This window comes from Rutilus rutilus (assembly GCF_951802725.1).
Source record: "Rutilus rutilus genome assembly, chromosome: 11".
Classification (NCBI taxonomy): Eukaryota; Metazoa; Chordata; class Actinopteri; order Cypriniformes; family Leuciscidae; genus Rutilus; species Rutilus rutilus.
The window spans coordinates 13,224,543-13,244,642 of record NC_140216.1 but is presented as its reverse complement, the minus strand read 5'-3'; the positions used below and the strand labels follow the sequence as shown (position 1 = coordinate 13,244,642).

At 43.2% G+C, this 20,100-nt stretch overlaps 2 protein-coding genes across 2 annotated transcripts in view; both read right to left on the bottom strand.

Moving 5' to 3' along the window:
* The window catches only part of pard6gb (par-6 family cell polarity regulator gamma b), a 43,898-nt gene extending 35,816 nt beyond the window's left edge, over positions 1–8,082 (bottom strand). Inside the window, exons 1-2 of the mRNA XM_084422778.1 lie at positions 7,737–8,082; positions 1,019–1,241 (exon numbers count right to left, since the gene is read on the bottom strand). Coding sequence (XP_084278904.1) covers positions 1,019–1,241; positions 7,737–7,811 — 298 coding nt within the window. The 5' untranslated portion in view covers positions 7,812–8,082. The remainder of the gene's footprint in view (positions 1–1,018; positions 1,242–7,736) is intronic.
* Positions 8,083–10,251: 2,169 nt separating this feature from the next.
* Positions 10,252–17,397, bottom strand: LOC311299677 (uncharacterized protein). The gene is made up of 3 exons (XM_084423423.1): positions 17,280–17,397; positions 17,154–17,203; positions 10,252–17,074 (listed from the first exon to the last, which is right to left on the bottom strand). The coding sequence occupies exons 1-3, from the start codon at positions 17,306–17,308 to the stop codon at positions 10,332–10,334; spliced, it is 6,822 nt and encodes a 2,273-aa protein (XP_084279549.1). The 5' UTR covers positions 17,309–17,397; the 3' UTR covers positions 10,252–10,331.
* Between the last annotated feature and the right edge of the window lie 2,703 nt (positions 17,398–20,100).

Genomic DNA, 20,100 nt, shown 5'->3' with positions numbered 1-20,100 from the left:
CATTTTTAGTGAATGACATCATTCAACTAATGTTAGCAAATAGCAAAATTGTTTTAACAAAACAAGTATAGCTCTATTTTAATATGAACCACCCACTTTTCACCAATCAATCAATGCCCAGTTGATTAAGTCATGTCCTACATTTTTTCTTGTTGAATATCCGGTTTCACTCGGAAATGTGTCAAATTATGGGGTTGCAAATGGCAAATAATGTTGACTTTAAACACAGAAACCATGCATAATTCACAAGTTTGTACAGATTTTGCAATTGACAAAAAGGCAAACTAATACCAATTTTAACCAAACTACATGTAACCAATACCAATAATCTCAAAATGTCCAAATATATCGGCCCTATCACTAGTACCAACAATTTTGGAAAGCAGTTACTACAATTGGAAACAAATTCTCTGATGTTAAGAGGACTGGCCAAAGTATCTAACACACATTGTAACAGTTCAGCTGCAGGATGCTGATTTGTCTTTAAGGGTGCATTGGGATTTACAGGAAGAGTCTGAGTCTCTCCACAGGAAAGAACTGTTACTCTCTTCCCTGCCATCAAAACCAGCAGCCTTTCCTGTAGAAAGTTATCTCCAGACCACAGCGGTTCTATCACACACACATGTGTGCTGGTGACAACATAATAATTGCACATGGGGCCACGTTTGGGACCGTGTCTCTGTGTGCTTCAAAACACAGCATACAATCACAGATTACATGAACCTATTTACCCAGTATTTTCGCCTGACCACACGACCACAGAAATTGTGGGCTGAATCACTCTGAAAGTATTTACTTAATTCATACTCTACATTCTGCAGGATTTTTAACCCCTAACTGACCGATTCCCAATTGGGGTCAGAAGAACTTGAAACCAATACAAGTATGCAAGGCTTCCTTAAGACTGATTAGTCAACTAGATCTTCAGGCAAGACGAGTCACCAGACAATGCTTCAAATGAAGCAGGAAAATCCACCTTGAATAAAGGGATGTGGGTGGGAAGTGAGAGAGCTCGTACCTTGTCTCTGGATAAAGAGTCGCAGCAGGGGGTGTGCGGTGGACACGGCCTTGCAGAAATTCTCATCGTTATTGATGGGGAGGAGGTCTCCGTGAACATCGGCGTATCCGATCATCACCTCCATGTTTGCAATCCGGTGGATTGTCATGATGAGTTTGTAGAATTCCTCAAATTTGCCGGGTTTTAGTCGATCCACTGAAAACCTGCGGAACTCTGCTCCATACTGCAAAAGAAACGCAGAACTTAGCATGCAGTCATAAAACATCACTACATTGATATTTATAGGGCTTTTGACGGATCTTTCCAGCCGTTTGTGATTAGGGGATACGAATTACTGGCCGGCCGATACACCGGCCAATGTTTGGCATTTTCTAATAATCAATAAGTTCCATACTTATTGATAAGCCGATACATGTTAGAGGCAGACATTTATTTTGACAGCACTAGGATTTTTATTTTGACAGTGCTGTTCTTCATCAGTGTACGGTCTTTCAACATAGCAGTAAAGAAGAAAGTAAACGATATATATGAAAAAGTATTAGAGCATTTGAATTTGTATTAGTAGTAATAGAAAGTAAAAAAAAAAAAAAGGCTATAATACTTTCTCACTCGGCATTCGGCAAATATGCATTTATGTCATTCAAAAGTCTTTGAATATCTTATAATTATTATCTTATTATCTTATAACATGCTCCTCGCAAACTTTTGCAAATCCTGCTGTTAGATTCTCTAAAGTGTGCATTTGTAGCCTGCATAAAAACATGTGAAAAAAGTCTGTATCGATCGACCAAACGCACTCTCATATTTTATGCTTTGGCGAATTGGTTGCCAGTTCGTACGATCCGATTCCAAATTCCATGTTATGCAATCTGCTCTGCTTACGTCCCCCTTGGTAATTGGTGCCCTACGCAGAATACGTACTCTGCTTATATGGAGTATCGGTATTGGTTTCATATAGGTATCATTTGCCAGAATTGACAAGTTAAAGGTCATTAGATTTAGCTTTCTTCCCACTTTAAATCAGACACAGAGACAAAGCATTGCAGTAATATTGCATTTATGTATTTGAATGAATTAAGAGTGAGAAACAGATTGTGTGTGTGTAAATTGTCTCTCTACTAATAGTGAAGCTGTGAGTTTAATTCCTTTAAAAAAAGAGATGCTTCCACCTCGTTGCTGAGATATATAGGCATCTTTTCAGTAGCAAAGCTATTTTATTAATATAAGTCACAGGGCAGTGTTGACAACAAATGCTCCTGAGTCCTGAATATTTCTGTGCGAGTAACTGTCTGTATGTGTGTGCGTGTGCATCAATGAAAGCAGCCCACCTTCCAGCCAAACAAAGATTTAAAATAAAGGTTTACAATTTTCACATTCTCCAGCACCATGAGAACCACAGTTGGAATTCTCAAGGTTAAATCACACCAACCTCAAACTAAAGGTAGACCCAATACATGTCATCTTATGTCTGTTTCGACACCACCTAACTAAAACTTTAGAGACTTATTTCTGTTACTTACTGGCCTTCGAATTAATCTATTTAGCCTTCAGACATGTCAGAAATCACAAAACACTGATACTGAGAGATAAAGAGTGTTTTGGCCAGGCCTCTAACAGTCTGCTCGGCTGTCTTTGCAGCTCTGCTGTTTGTAATGAGGAAATGGAGTCAAACAGGGACAGAGACACAATAGAGTGAAGCACAATGCTGGATGATGAGTAAGCAGAGCGAACTTCCACAACAACACACACTAGCGGATGTCACCCCTGCACAGGTGAACAAACCCAACCAATCTTCTCAGAACACACACTCCGGGCCGTGCACACAATGACAAGACACGTCATTACTTTTCCTCTGCACTGCTTTTTAAGTGTTTTGCTATGCCATTAACAAACAATTAATGTACTATGATTTGGAAAGTAATAATCCTACTCTACAGGACTGATAGTATGCAAATTGGGATCACTGTTGTTATTATTAACTAAAACTATTACAAAAATGTTGTTCATTGAAATAAAGCTAAAATAAAACAAACAGTAGGCTATTAGATGGAAATTAGAAATGTTGCTTTTAATAATTTAAGCTGAAGTATTACAATTTTCTAAAAACTAAAACTGAAATTAAAATGACTATTTAATAGTATTACTAATTTTAATAAAATTACTATTTATATATTTTTAAACAAAAACTAAATAAATAAAACAAAAACACAAATTTACAAAAAAAAAAAAAAAATTATAATATATAGCCTATATCTTTATTTCCACACAAACCTTTAAACAACACGATCACATAATGGCTGCATTTAAAGTCACCTGGTTTGAAGTGCCATGATGACCAAGATCAAATATGTTCAAGCATCACTTGTTGTGTGGGATTCAACCCTTCAAACCTTTGGTTACTAGCTCTGAACATCAGGCCATGGCCGTTAAGTATATCTTCGCCTACATATTCGGAAGAGGCAATTGTCTGTCCCCTTCACTAAAGGGGTCAAGCTGAGTTTAATGTCTCGAATCACGTGACTGTCACGCAGATGCGAGTCTTGATTCAATGCGTGGGTCGTCCCATCCAGCCTGAAAAACACAGGCCTCACTTTGTCTTTCACAGCAGCGGTTGAGTCTGCAGAATCCCAGTATTCACTCGTGGACTGTGCTGCTCTATGTAATTATGCCCCTAGAACCAGAGTCCTACATTAACCAGTGGCAGCCTGTCATTAGCACATGAAATATAAATGTGAAGCAGCAGAAATACGCTCAGAGGGTCTCCGGGGTGGCAGGTGTGTGATCAAGTTGACTGCATGTGACAATGTGCCCAATTGCAGACACATACGAATTACGAAAACATCCATCCCACCGCCTACAGTAAGTGTGAGAATTTAACCCATTTATCAGCAAGACATCAGAGCTGCTGCTGCACTGACTAAATAAATAAAAGTACGTTTCATTCCAGTCTTTCTGTTTCTAATGTGAAGAACACATTGTTTTAAAATGACATTAAATGGTGACATACTTTTGTTGTTGTTCTTTCCCTGAGAGTCACTGATAATGTTAGTCACGGTTTCTTCAGCAAACAGTTATTTAGCCTTATTGAATACGGTGCTAAAATTGTTTAGTCAGAGTAAAATTATCAGGTTAGGTTATTTAAACATAGATAACCCCACTGGGAGCCAGAAACATTCGGACAATGTTTTATTTTGCTAACACTAAAGGCTTGGCCACTTCTTACTGTTATAGGATATGGCAGGGTTGTAGGCCAAGGACAACATTATTTCTTTGTTTCTTACTGTTTATTTGACTAATAACATAATAAAACTTGCATAATGCTGCACAATATTTATTTGATTGAGAAATAATGAATTAAAGGTAAAAAAATGAATTCATCCCCATTTCCACAGACAAGACTTAAGTCTAGTCCCAGACTAAAATTAATGTTTGAGCGGTAAACTGAAAGCAACTTGCACTGACATATCTTAAAATATACCAGTGCCATTATTTTGTCTCAAGATGCACACCAGTAATGTTTTTTTCTAAGGCACATTAAAAGCTAGCTATTTAAATGTCCTAATTGAACTAAGGTCTAATCCTGGCTTAATCTAAACCCTGTCTGTGAAACCAGGCCTTCATTTAATAACATACATTTGTTTTTGCTGTGGCATCAAGATGAAATTTGATTAATACCAAACCAAACATATTTTGGTATCATAAAAACCCAATAAAGTACTAATTAGATTTTTCTTGATATTTCCCCTGGCTTAAAAATTGTGATTCAGTTTTTCACCATACTGCGGCACATGATTAAATTAGTTTTTGTTCTAACCAGCTGCAAGAATGATAACAAACAGCAGGGAATTCTGGTATTGGAATGATTTCCTTAAGTTAGAATATCATAGAGCATGACTTTTTTGATAATGTTCAAATGGTTTAATTTTTTGTTATTTGATTATATAGGCTACTTATTCATTTCGAGCCACGTGCTCTTCACAATTTTGTGTTATGTGACTGATTTTGACACGTCACGTACTCTTGTCATGTCTCACGTCTAGTGTACAAATTGCTTATCACTGGAATCTTATCGCATCTGGTTAGGACACAGTGTAAATCTGAATCTGTCTTCATTTTGTTGTTATCCATGTGCAAAATCAAGCCTAAAAACAATAACATGACCTCAGGTAATTGAGTATACAGGCCTACACAGAGCATTACATAGCCTACCCAATTTCCAACATCGAAATCCTGAGTAATATGAGAACAGTGAAAACACTTTATCAGTCCTCAAACCCTGACAGGTTCAGGCAAGTCAAAACACAGCACTACAGCCAGATACACAGCTCTTTGTGTTAAATACTTGTGTGACACTCAACAGTACCCCAAACCCAATCTTATCAAATGTCAGTATAGCGTTCCAAAGAGTACATTTCCAATTGAGATCCAGCTTGGTCAGTGGAAAACGGAATTGAAAGAGCAGTTGGAGGAGGTTTCTGGAAGATGTACAAAGCCCTAGACACGTTAGATATAAAGTGGAGGGAGGGGAAAAAAAACAGCTCCTCACAAAAGAACATTGGCTCATGGTTCACTTCAGAAACCCCCCTCACACACTCTTATCACTATCAGAGTTCCTCTCTGAACAACCCTTCCTTGATTGTGATGTACCGGAACTGGGGGATGACATCATAAAGAACACTACGTGTGATACAGAGAGATTAGTGACATTACAACGTTGCATCACTTTGGAGTAACGCATCCGTTGTGATGTTGATATAGATGTAATTGATAAACAGTGTTCCAAACATCATGGCAGGAAGATCTTTGATAACAATTCCATAAACATTCTTGCCTCGCAGGTTTAAGTTTCACAAATCCATCCATTGATACTTTTGTTTGGGGGACGAGTATTGGTTCTTCCAGGTTTCAGTGGGAAAGCGGGTTGATCCACAGACACCATTTCAATATTGATAGGTATCTTCCAAGAAAAGAGAAATGTAATGGGGCCCTCTTGTCTTTACAGACCCCAAACAGTGGCTCCTTTCATTGACAACAGTAGCAGGGATTTTCAGTCCCTGTAATGAATTAGAGCACGACTGAATAATAGACGCGAATAATAATCAGACAATGGCAACGGAGTCTGGATCTGGGCATGTCGCCCACACATTCCAACAATTAGGACCCATCACATCCATAACCACATCATAAAAGTTTGTCTAGCCAAAGTCTAGTTCAACAGACAACTGAGTTTTTTCAGCCACTCTCATTTATTTTTTTAATATAAAGCGAATAAAGTGACAGACATATCAAAAGGGAAAGCAGAGACATGTAATGAATCATCTAGTTCCAATGGGTCTCAATGACAGCGCCTTGATAGATATTGTCTCCATCAGCTTGGCTGCAACAGATGTATAGTCCACAGACTCCACACCACCATTAGTACGAGCGGTGACAGATATAGAATTATTTCTGTGAAGGCTTGGTTGAAGCTTTGTCAGATATTTCCCCAGGCAAATTGAACAATTACTGTATATGAAAGGTCTTCATGGTTCCACTTTGAGTGATGATATATCTATCATCATGATATAAATGAAAAGCATGCTATTCTTCAAGGGAACTATTACAATAGAATGATAGACAGAAAAACACACAGACAGAGACAGACATCTTAAATGGATAGGCTAGTTCACCCAAAAAATGAAAATTCTGTCATTATTTACTCACCCTCATGTTGTTCCAAATCTGTATGTGTTTCTTTATTCTATTCAGTTGAACATTAAAGAAGATATTTTGAAGAATGTTGTAACGAGACAGTTGACGGCACCCATTGAGTTTCATAATATTTATTTCCTACTATGGAAATCAATGAATGCAGTCAACAAACTGGTTACCAACATTCTTCAAAATATCTTCTTTTGTGTTCAACCAAATAAAAAAAACTCATAGAGGTTTGGAACAACATGAGGGTGAGTAAATGATGGTGAACTATCCCTTTAATCCCATTTCCCTAATAAGATTATTAAAGTATCAATGTTAACGGTGGTTTAAGTATGTGCTGTAAGTGAGGAGAAGAAACTAAAAAGTTTAACTTTGTCCAACTGACACAAATAAAAGAGCCCATCCCAATGAATCAGCTCTCCTGTTTGCTCTTGTCAAATGTGTAAATGTGTCCTTGTGTTGTTAGAATACTATTATCGGACAGCTGGAAATGAGGACAGTATTTAACCTGTCCTGATGTGAAGATTACAAAACACACAAAACTTCAGAGAGCAGCTTGAATGCAAAAGAGCAGAAAGCTCCCATCTGAAAGCCACATGCTGCAACCAGACTACAAAAAGCCTGAAACAAGATTTGTGCTTGAAAATTTGAAGGTTTTGCATCATTTTGGAGATCTAAAGTCATGAAAATCATAAACACTATCCATTAATGTGACAGTTCAAGCGCCAAAACGATTGCGTTGCAACTCATTTACAGGAGCAGACTAAAAGTTGAGCAGAAAAACGTTGATGAAACAAAACGCAATCCTCAAAAGCAGAGGGAAACGTTATTTTAAATTGACGTAAGTAAATGAGTACTATGCAAAGACCACACTACTTCATATGGCAAAATATGATTTGACATGGGCTAACCAAAGTTAGCCATCCCTATTTTTCCCATATAAAAATATACAACATCGTGTAACTATGCAACGAAACTATTCTCGCAAAATAGTTTCCAGCATGCATTTCATACAACTCACCTTGCTTTTCACTTCCACGGCGTTCATGTTCAAGCTACGCAAAGATTGCGATTTATTACTAAAGCTCCGGTTCATTTCGCTCGCTTGAAACTTTTCAGCCCGTCCAGGATGATGGGCTCGATTTATAAGCCTGTCCCGTTATTGAACGTCCAATATCCACGTTCCAGATGCGGAAAAGTTAGTCCTCGGAGGCTGTGTGACTGTTTTTTCTTAACTTGAGGTCGCGCGGTGTCTCGGTCACTTCACAAAACTTCTGCAGAAAATTATGTGAAAGGCAAATCAGCGCCTCTCACTAGGGGGAGTGGGTTAAGTTTTCACATATGACATCATCGCTCCCTCTCTCAACGAATCCGACGAGTTTACCAGTACTACTATGGTGAAGGCTTTGCTTATGAATATTAAATGCGTAACGTGACGCTGGTCCGGTAGGAGTAACGATTGGCTTAAAAGCGAACGTTGGTAAGTGGGCGGAAATTGAATGTTCGGTTAAACACTAAAACTTTAAGCTTGTTTTTCCTTTTTGGAATTAGAAATCCTAAAATGGAAATTGCTCTTCATTGTTCAAAATAACAACTTCATTCCAAGAAATGAATTTTCTCCTCAGAAAACAGGGCGGTTCTTTCTGGCGAAGGCTGGCTTATGAATATTAATAGCTTCACGTGACTGGACGCTCCAGGAAGGTTACCAAGCAACTTTAGCTCGACGTTATTATTAATGAGCCATTCCTTAGCCATAGTAGAATTTGTTATATCTCCTCACTAACACATCACATATGAATGTGGATTACAACATTACATACAGTAAAGGGACTAAGCGCACTCTTTTTAGAAGGCGATGTTAATATTACGGACATATTGTCTGGATGTGCGGCATTGCAGGGAAGCGGCTGTCAGGCGCCGATTACCGACAGCTGCTCTGGCCAAGAATGTTTTTTTTAGTAACTTCTCCAGCAAACATTCCACTGGCCCAAAAAAAAAAAAAAAAATGTTTATGCTTGTCTCAAAACTACCTAAAACATTATGTGACTAGGAGTTCACTATATAGCTTACTCAAAATATTACACTTTGATCACTAGCCTTACCATATAAACATATTTAGTAGGGTCTAGATATTTTGATTTGCATGTTAAATGAAATGGTATCTTATGGTCAATTAAAATGATAGTTTCAAAAATTAAATTTCTGTAATCGTTTACTCACCCTCAAGTTGTTCCAAACCTGTACGAGAATGTCTTATGTTGAACACAAAAGAATAACGTTATATGTTGATGTCTGTAACCAAACATCGACTTCCATTGTATTTTTTCCATAAGTCAATGGGGTCCATCAACTGTTTGGTTAGCCTACACATATTCTTAAAAATATCTTCTACACGTTATCTAATATGTAAGGTTACTTTGTTTGTTTGTTTGTTTGTTTTTTACAGTGTACGTGCGATCGATCAGACGTCAACTGGCGTTGGCCTTACTGGTTGTTCTCACATTGACCGCTAGATGTCACTGCTACCCAATAAAAAGAGTGTGCCTTGCGTTAAACCGTGCAGTTGAAGTGCACTGAATGAAATTGGTTCAGAGTCATACCCCCTAAGTACACACATTAGCGTTATACTATTTATACTCCATCCTTATCTTTGTGTTTTTGTGGGAGATTTCCTCCTTCACCCTGATAAATCACTGATGCAATGCGTCTGTTTTAGCTCGGATGCGACGTGGTTCTGGTATAGCCAAGTTGTCCCTGTCCCCTCAGGCAAGTTACATGTTTACATTAAGCCAACTACACAAAGATCATACAGTTTCAGTTATGTTGAATGTTCTGTTAGTTTATGTCAGTGCATCTCTTATGAATAAGCCTGTTTCATGTGGTCCATATATTCAGAACATTTCAAGCTACTAAACGGTTTTCATCATTGTAAAGAAATGTAGGCCTGTGTTTTGTTTTTTATAAGTGTTGTGAATTTTTAGCTCATATAGTGTAACTAAAGTTTATGGCATGGTGTTAACAGTGATATACAAACAGAGGCCAGGGTATAGCAGCCACTAGAAACCTTTTGAAGGGATAGTTTGCCCCCCAAAATTGCCATCATTTACTCAGTCATGTTTTTCCAAACCTGTATGAGTTTCAAACACAGAAGATATTTTAAAAATAAATAAGGTAACCAGACAGTTGATGGCACCCATTGACTTGTATTTCTCCAACTATGGAAGTCAGTGGGTGCCACCAAATGTCTGGTTACCAACATTTAATGCATCGTGTCAAACTCAACATGAAAAAAAAAAAACCTCAAACAGGTTTGGAACAACTTGTGGGTAAGTGATAACATCATTGCTGGGTGACCTTTACATGCTATAAAGTAATGAAAGAATGAAATATTTTTGTAGACCAAACCCTGGAAATGGGTTCGCATTTTAGCACTTCTGATTCTGGTTCTAAAGTCTGAGTTTTTTTTTTTTTTAAGTTTTGTTTAAACAAAGATGAGGTCATGCTAATGCAGTGCAAACAATACTAAGACTCCCAGTAGACACTTGAGGTAACAGGTTTGTTTATTTTTTTCAAAAAGAGCAAACACTAAATGAATAAAACAAGGCAAAGTATGCAGCTATGACTTCACTTGATGCAACAACCTCAATATGCCTGGAGATGAACGCTTATGAGTAGTCTGAGGTGCTGGATCTTGAAAGCCAGGCTGGACAGACTGCATCAAACTCATAGCTTGAAGCGGTATTTTACCAGGTTGCACCAAAGGTTTGAAACCAAGACTGGAAAGAGACATGTAACTTGACTGCTCTGGCTTAGGAAAGACCTGGAATCTAGACTGCCGGGACACAGACTGGTAACTGGCTTGTGCTGATTGCAGACCGCTGGGCCGGAACACAGACTGGTAGCGGGTTTGTGCTGACTGCAGACTGCTGGGCAAGGACAGAGACTGGTATCTGGCTTGGCCTGACTGCAGACCGCTTTGCTGGTCCACAGACTCGTAGCTGGCTTGTGCTACCTGCAGACCGCTGGGCCGGAACACAGACTGGTAGCGGGCTTGTGCGGACTGCAGTCCACTGGGCTGGTCCACAGACTGGTAACGGGATTGTGCTGACTGCAGACTGCTAGGCTGGGACACAGACTGGTAACGGGCTTGTGCTGACTGCAGGCCACTGGGCTGGGCCACAGACTGGTAACGGGATTGTGCTGACTGTAGGCCACTGAGCTGGGACGCAGACTGAGAGCTGGTTTGCGCTGACTGCAGTCCACTGGGCTGGTCCACAGACTGGTAACGGGATTGTGCTGACTGCAGGCCACTGAGCTGGGACACAGACTGGTAACGGGCTTGTGCCGATTGCAGGCCACTGGGCTGGGACACAGACTGGTAACGGACTTGTGCTGACTGCAGACTGCTAGGCTGGGACACAGACTGGTAACGGGCTTGTGCTGACTGCAGTCCATTGGGCTGGTCCACAGACTGGTAACGGGCTTGTACTGACTGCAGACTACTAGGCTGGGACACAGACTGGTAACGGGATTGTGCTGACTGCAGATTGCTAGGCTGGGACACAGACTGGTAACGGGATTGTGCTGACTGCAGTCCACTGGGCTGGTCCACAGACTGGTAACGAGCTTGTGCTGACTGCAGATTGCTAGGCTGGGACACAGACTGGTAACGGGATTGTGCTGACTGCAGTCCACTGAGCTGGGACGCAGGCTGAGAGCTGGTTTGCGCTAACTGCAGTCCACTGGGCTGGGACACAGACTGGTAACGGGCTTGTGCTGACTGCAGATTGCCAGGCTGGGACACAGACTGGTAACGGGATTGTGCTGACTGCAGTCCACTGAGCTGGGAAGCAGACTGAGAGGTGGTTTGCGCTAACTGCAGTCCACTGGGCTGGGACACAGACTGGTAACGGGCTTGTGCTGACTGCAGATTGCCAGGCTGGGACACAGACTGGTAACGGGCTTGTGCCGACTGCAGTCCACTGGGCTGGTCCACAGACTGGTAATGGGCTTGTGCTGACTGCAGATTGCTAGGCTGGGACACAGACTGGTAACGGGCTTGTGCTGACTGCAGATTGCCAGGCTGGGACACAGACTGGTAACGGGATTGTGCTGACTGCAGTCCACTGGGCTGGTCCACAGACTGGTAACGGGCTTGTGCTGACTGCAGATTGCTAGGCTGGGACACAGACTGGTAATGGGATTGTGCTGACTGCAGTCCACTGAGCTGGGAAGCAGACTGAGAGCTGGTTTGCGCTAACTGCAGTCCACTGGGCTGGGACACAGACTGGTAACGGGCTTGTGCTGACTGCAGTCCACTGGGCTGGTCCACAGACTGGTAATGGGCTTGTGCTGACTGCAGATTGCTAGGCTGGGACACAGACTGGTAACGGGCTTGTGCTGACTGCAGATTGCCAGGCTGGGACACAGACTGGTAACGGGATTGTGCTGACTGCAGTCCACTGGGCTGGTCCACAGACTGGTAACGGGATTGTGCTGACTGCAGTCCACTAGGCTGGTCCACAGACTGGTAATGGGCTTGTGCTGACTGCAGATTGCTAGGCTGGGACACAGACTGGTAACGGGCTTGTGCTGACTGCAGATTGCCAGGCTGGGACACAGACTGGTAACGGGATTGTGCTGACTGCAGTCCACTGGGCTGGTCCACAGACTGGTAACGGGATTGTGCTGACTGCAGGCCACTGAGCTGGGACACAGACTGGTAACGGGCTTGTGCCGATTGCAGGCCACTGGGCTGGGACACAGACTGGTAACGGACTTGTGCTGACTGCAGTCCATTGGGCTGGTCCACAGACTGGTAACGGGCTTGTACTGACTGCAGACTACTAGGCTGGGACACAGACTGGTAACGGGATTGTGCTGACTGCAGATTGCTAGGCTGGGACACAGACTGGTAAAGGGCTTGTGCTGACTGCAGACTGCTAGGCTGGTCCACAGACTGGTAACGGGATTGTGCTGACTGCAGTCCACTGGGCTGGTCCACAGACTGGTAACGGGATTGTGCTGACTGCAGGCCACTGAGCTGGGACACAGACTGGTAACGGGCTTGTGCCGATTGCAGGCCACTGGGCTGGGACACAGACTGGTAACGGACTTGTGCTGACTGCAGTCCATTGGGCTGGTCCACAGACTGGTAACGGGCTTGTACTGACTGCAGACTACTAGGCTGGGACACAGACTGGTAACGGGATTGTGCTGACTGCAGATTGCTAGGCTGGGACACAGACTGGTAAAGGGCTTGTGCTGACTGCAGACTGCTAGGCTGGTCCACAGACTGGTAACGGGATTGTGCTGACTGCAGTCCACTGGGCTGGGACACAGACTGGTAACGGTATTGTGCTGACTGTAGGCCACTGAGCTGGGACGCAGACGGAGAGCTGGTTTGCGCTGACTGCAGTCCACTGGGCTGGTCCACAGACTGGTAACGGGCTTGTGCTGACTGCAGACTGCTAGGCTGGTCCACAGACTGGTAACGGGATTGTGCTGACTGCAGTCCACTGGGCTGGGACACAGACTGGTAACGGTATTGTGCTGACTGTAGGCCACTGAGCTGGGACGTAGACGGAGAGCTGGTTTGCGCTGACTGCAGTCCACTGGGCTGGTCCACAGACTGGTAACGGGCTTGTGCTGACTGCAGATTGCTAGGCTGGGACACAGACTGGTAACGGGATTGTGCTGACTGCAGTCCACTGGGCTTGTCCACAGACTGGTAACGAGCTTGTGCTGACTGCAGATTGCTAGGCTGGGACACAGACTGGTAACGGGATTGTGCTGACTGCAGTCCACTGGGCTGGTCCACAGACTGGTAACGAGCTTGTGCTGACTGCAGATTGCTAGGCTGGGACACAGACTGGTAACGGGATTGTGCTGACTGCAGTCCACTGAGCTGGGACGCAGGCTGAGAGCTGGTTTGCGCTAACTGCAGTCCACTGGGCTGGGACACAGACTGGTAACGGGATTGTGCTGACTGCAGATTGCTAGGCTGGGACACAGACTGGTAATGGGATTGTGCTGACTGCAGTCCACTGAGCTGGGAAGCAGACTGAGAGCTGGTTTGCGCTAACTGCAGTCCACTGGGCTGGGACACAGACTGGTAACGGGCTTGTGCTGACTGCAGATTGCTAGGCTGGGACACAGACTGGTGACGGGCTTGTGCTGACTGCAGATTGCCAGGCTGGGACACAGACTGGTAACGGGATTGTGCTGACTGCAGTCCACTGGGCTGGTCCACAGACTGGTAACGGGCTTGTGCTGACTGCAGATTGCTAGGCTGGGACACAGACTGGTAACGGGATTGTGCTGACTGCAGTCCACTGAGCTGGGACGCAGGCTGAGAGCTGGTTTGCGCTAACTGCAGTCCACTGGGCTGGGACACAGACTGGTAACGGGTTTGCGCTAACTGCAGTCCACTGGGCTGGGACACAGACTGGTAACGGGATTGTGCTGACTGCAGTCCACTGAGCTGGGAAGCAGACTGAGAGCTGGTTTGCGCTAACTGCAGTCCACTGGGCTGGGACACAGACTGGTAACGGGCTTGTGCTGACTGCAGTCCACTGGGCTGGTCCACAGACTGGTAATGGGCTTGTGCTGACTGCAGATTGCTAGGCTGGGACACAGACTGGTAACGGGATTGTGCTGACTGCAGTCCACTGGGCTGGTCCACAGACTGGTAACGGGATTGTGCTGACTGCAGGCCACTGAGCTGGGACACAGACTGGTAACGGGATTGTGCTGACTGCAGATTGCTAGGCTGGGACACAGACTGGTAACGGGATTGTGCTGACTGCAGACTGCTAGGCTGGGACACAGACTGGTAACGGGCTTGTGCTGACTGTAGGCCACTGAGCTGGGACGCAGACTGAGAGCTGGTTTGCGCTGACTGCAGTCCACTGGGCTGGTCCACAGACTGGTAACGAGCTTGTGCTGACTGCAGATTGCTAGGCTGGGACACAGACTGGTAACGGGATTGTGCTGACTGCAGTCCACTGAGCTGGTCCACAGACTGGTAACGGGCTTGTGCTGATTGCAGGCCACTGGGCTGGTCCACAGACTGGTAACGGGATTGTGCTGACTGCAGTCCACTGGGCTGGTCCACAGACTGGTAACGGGATTGTGCTGACTGCAGATTGCTAGGCTGGGACACAGACTGGTAACGGGCTTGTGCTGACTGCAGGCCACCGGACTGCACCACAGACTGGTAGCGTGCCTGTCCTGGATGTAGGTCAGTAGGCCAGATCACAGACTGGTATCTAGCTTGTGCCAACTGCAGGCCACTGGGCCAGTTCACTAATTGGGAGCCAGTTTGCTTAGGTTTTTGGAAATCAATCTGGGGCACAAACTGGTAGCTGGCTTGTGCTGGTTGTTGGATTCCAGACTGGTCCACAGACTGTGAGCTAGCTTGGGCTGACAGCAGGCTACCTGATGGTTCCACAGACTGAGAGCTAGCTTGGGCTGGTTGTTGGATGCCAGACTGGTCCACAGACTGTGAGGTAGCTTGGGCTGGTTGTTGGATGCCAGACTGGTCCACAGACTGTGAGGTGGCTTGGGCAGGTTGTTGGATGCCAGACTGGTCCACAGACTGTGAGCTGGCTTGGGCTGACAGCAGGCTACCTGATGGTTCCACAAACTGAGAGCTGGCTTGGGCTGATTGCAGGCCACTAGGCTGGGACACAGACTGGTAACTGGCTTGCGCTGATTGCAGACCGCTGGGCCGGAACACAGGCTGGTATCTGGCTTGGCCTGACTGCAGACCGCTTAGCTGGTCCACAGACTCGTAGCTGGCTTGCGCTACCTGCAGACCGCTGGGCTGGAACACAGACTGGTAGCGGGCTTGTGCTGACTGCAGGCCACTGGGCTGGTAACGGGCTTGTGCTGATTGCAAACCGCTGGGCCAGAACACAGACTGGTAGCGCGCCTGTCCTGGATGTAGGTCACTAGGCCAGACCACAGACTGGTATCTAGCTTGTGCTAACTGCAGGCCACTGGGCCAGTTCACTGATTGGGAGCCAGTTTGTGTAGGTTTTTGGAAACCAAGCTGGGGCACAAACTGGTAGCTGGCTTGTGCTGACGGCAGGCCAGACTGAGAGCTGACTTGGGCTGGTTGTTGGATGCCAGACTGGTCCACAGACTGAGAGCTGGCTTGGGCTGGTTGTTGGATGCCAGACTGGTCCACAGACTGTGAGCTGGCTTGGGCTGACAGCAGGCTACCTGACAGTTCAACAGATTGTGAGCTGGCTTGGGGTGGTTGTTGGATGCCAGACTGGTCCACAGACTGTGAGCTGGCTTGGGCTGATAGTAGGCTACCTGATGGTTCCACAGACTGAGAGCTGGCTTGGGCAGGTTGTTGGATGCCAGACTGGTCCACAGACTGTGAGGTGGCTTGGGCAGGTTGTTGGGTGCCAGACTGATCCACAGACTGTGAGCTGGCTTGGGCAGGTTGTTGGGTGCCAGACTGGTCCACAGACTGAGAGCTGGCTTGGGCTGATTGCAGGCCACTGGACTGGTCCACAGATTGCGAGACAGCTTGTTCAGAGTTCTGGCTGCTGGCTTGAGATTGTTGGAGGCTGGGCCGGGCCACAAGTTGGTATCTTGCCTGCACACCACTAGGCTGAACTGTGGAACCATAGTGTGACTGCACTAGTTGCTGGCCACTCAGTAATGGCACAAGTCCATTTCGAAAGCTGGCTTGCCCTAACTGATAGTGGGGTTGTGAGGACTCATTTCTCTGCTGCAAAGGATTGACCAAAAAGGTAGAACTTGAAATCTGGACTGGCCTGTTACCAGAAAATAACTTGGAAACAACTTGAAGTCTATTTCTCTGAGGCTTGACAATGGGCTGCACTGCAGACTGGTAGCTGACTTCCGCTATTTGGCCACTGGACTGGGAGTTGTTCTGCACCATTTGCTGGCTACTAGACACAGACTCATTACTAGACTGTACTATAGTTTCATAGTTGAGCTGTGTTGGCTCAGGTAGAGACTCAATGCGCATACTTGTACCCATTGCAGTGGACACAGAACCAGAAACAAGACTGCCACTACCAGCTGAAGATATCAGAGATCCTTGAAGTTGACTACTAGCATCAGAGTCAGAACCAGGCTTATATACATTAGTCACTGGTCCAAAACCAGAAGAGCCATTTTGAGGACTATAGCTTATACTGCTATACACACCCTTAACTTGTGCAGCACTGTAAGTTTTACTCCTTGATCTCTGAGGACTGATGGGATTTGATACATCAGCACCATACCAGCTGTAGGAACTTCGTGGCTTCACATCCTGCATGGGGAAACCAGCCTCATTGTATACAGGATAACCACTCCTGACAAAGCCACCAACTAGAAGAAAATGGAAAAGAAAGAATCAAACAGACGTGCTAGCAAACATGAATTATAAAATTGCCTGGATAAACCTTACCACTTCCAAAATGGTCACAGACACAAAGACTGAGAAGTGCCAAAGAAAAACTGTAGATAAACAACAAAAACAAACAATATTAGATGAGTGCCACTAGTTAACAAATACTACAATTTATCATCATACCTTAAGAGTCGGCTAGTAGTACCCTCCATGGCCAAACAAAAATACAACTACCACTTCAACAACACCAGTAAAATTTCATTACAAAACATACTTGACCTGCAACACGTATTAGTGTTGCCTGAAGGGACTCTTTATAGTGCCAGTAACTGCCATTTACCAATTGTTTCCTGACAATCAGTTGTCATGGGAACATGTAATACTCAATTATTAGGTTCAGGTGTTACAACTCTTATCATGACAGCTGCCATTTCATTAAAGATTGTTGCTTTTTTATACTATGATTACTGGACAAAAAGACAGCACACAAATGACTGTTTGGGGATTAATTAAAATACTTTATTTTTTATTCAGTGAGAATACATTTTAGCATTTAAGGAAGCAGTAGTATGCTCATTGTTCAAAAGTCTTAGCATTGATTTGGTCAAGCAGCCGTATATATCTTTTTATATTAAAATCTATTTCATTCAGTGATAACAGATGTTATAAATGTTTTTTTCTTGCAAATTTGTACTTATGGCTTTATGTTGTGTTAACCAGTCAACAGATTTGTTTGAAGTATCTTTAGGAGTTGCTAAACTCATTATTATCTGCACTTTTCAAATGCGAAAATACAAATATTCCTTTGTCTTTATTGAAACTGTTTGAAACCTAGAGCACACTGGTCATTTTGTTTCAGATTTGTTATGAGTAAATACATGGCAACATAAAAAAATCTGGCAGGACTATTCCTGTGAGCTTTCCTGTAGTAAAAGCTGTGTTCAGATGAGAGCCTCATCAGGTTTTTTTGGGGTTTTTTTTATTCAGCTGAATGGACATAACTTTATTTTTTATAACAAAAAGACCAGGTCTTAAAAGGAAATATATAAAAACACAGGGCTCAACACTAAGGAGTTTATAAATAAATAAATAATATTTGAATAAGTAATGTTAAATAAAGACACTTATGAGCATATTACAAGTATATGCTCTAAATTGGCGTCCAACTAGCGTCTCTAAATTGGCTTCCAGTTCATTTTAGAATAAAATATAAAATATTATTGTTTGTATATAAATCGTTAAATAACAAGGCCCCACCATATTTGGCAAACCTTTTAACCCCATATAACCCTCCTAGAACATTACACTCAGAGAATCATAAACTACTTATAGTGCCTGGAACAAATCGCCTACATAAAGGCGACCGGGCCTTTGCAGTAATAGGGCCGAGACAATGGAATGAGCTGCCGCTATCTATCAGGTCTGCCAAATCGCTGTCAATGTTTAAGAATCTGTTGAAACTGCATCTAATGTCGTTAGCCTATAATGGTTAGATGTGATGTTTTATATGTTGTCTATTTATTGGTCTATGTGTGTCCTTATTTTTATCCTTTTATAGAACCTGTATGTAAAGCACTTTGGTTCAACCTCGGTTGTGTTTTAACAGCTATATAAATAAATAAACAAACAACAACAACAAGTAATAGCACAAATAAATACATTAGAACAAAGATACAAATGAAATAAACAGATTTCAGGTATAGGCCTAACAGTGTTTAGGTAAAAAATACTATAATGTATACATTATATATATTAATCTTTACTAAAGCTAAAGGTTATTCAGTCATGAGCAGATTTGAGCAGAGTTTTAGGCTACTTTTACTTTAAGACCAAATGCATGGATCTGATTGGATCTCCCAACTGTTTATGTTAAGACTTTTTATTTTAACTCTGGGCTTAGGAGGATACTGCCATTTTGACATAATTTTGAGTGTATTCATCCGTGTAAGCGTGACAAGACACAAAAGAGAGCTCAGTTCAGTAATGGTGCGCTGATGCACAGAAAACAGCGCGTGTGTACAAAATTGAGCTTCTTTCGCATCTTCTTGCAGGTGAACGGTTTAAAATCCTTTGAATGTTTATGAAGACCACATTCATGTTCTAATACTGCTTTCTAGTTTCTAAATAACAAGTGGAATTTTGAAACCAACTGGCTGAAAACTATGATCTCCCTCAAAATCTGGAGTTGAATAAAACGCTCCAATTGTGCAATCTGTCATTATTTGGTGTGAGGCCAGGGTGTAACCTTGAGCATAATTTTTTTTTTTAATTACTCTGAGGTCATTAGAGGACAAAAATGTCCCTGTCAAATACTGTTAAGCTTTGGAGCACAGACTTAAGTTTGGTCTCATTTTAAAGAAGAACCTTGGCCAAAGTAAAAAGCAAAAGTTAAAGGTTTAAGATTATGAATATTATGTATGAACATTATTTTATATAAAATATATATTTAATAAAACTGGGGGTAAGTTTCATTTAAAAAAGCAACATTTTAAACAAAAAGCTGAGAAAATTACATTTTTGTCAAAGACTACGTCCGGATCGGATTCAGAATGATGATCAAAACAGATGGAGTAGATCGAGTCCATCAACACCCCCCAAAGCTTCAGAGTCATTAACCCTTCCTTGGCCAACATTTCATTCTGTAACGTTAGGCAGTTTTGAACATATGTATGCTGTTAGATGTTTGATGATGGCATTATTTTACATTTGCGCAAGCAATCTTCTATCACTTGTTACTGCGGCTTCTTTACCCCTGTTTTCATCAGGAGATTCTGTACTCTTTCCAAGATGTGTTATAGCGCTCCTACCGTGAAAACAGTGAACACATGGCTGGCTGGAAAATTCAGTCAATGGAGGGGAAAGAGTGAAGTAGATTTTAAGTAAAATCCTATGTATAGACTATCCTAAAAAAATCAGATACTCAGAATTAGGAACATACATTTTCCCTAAAAATCAATCATCTAACAATCTAAGTTTATGAAACAGTGAACAAGCAGCCAAGAAT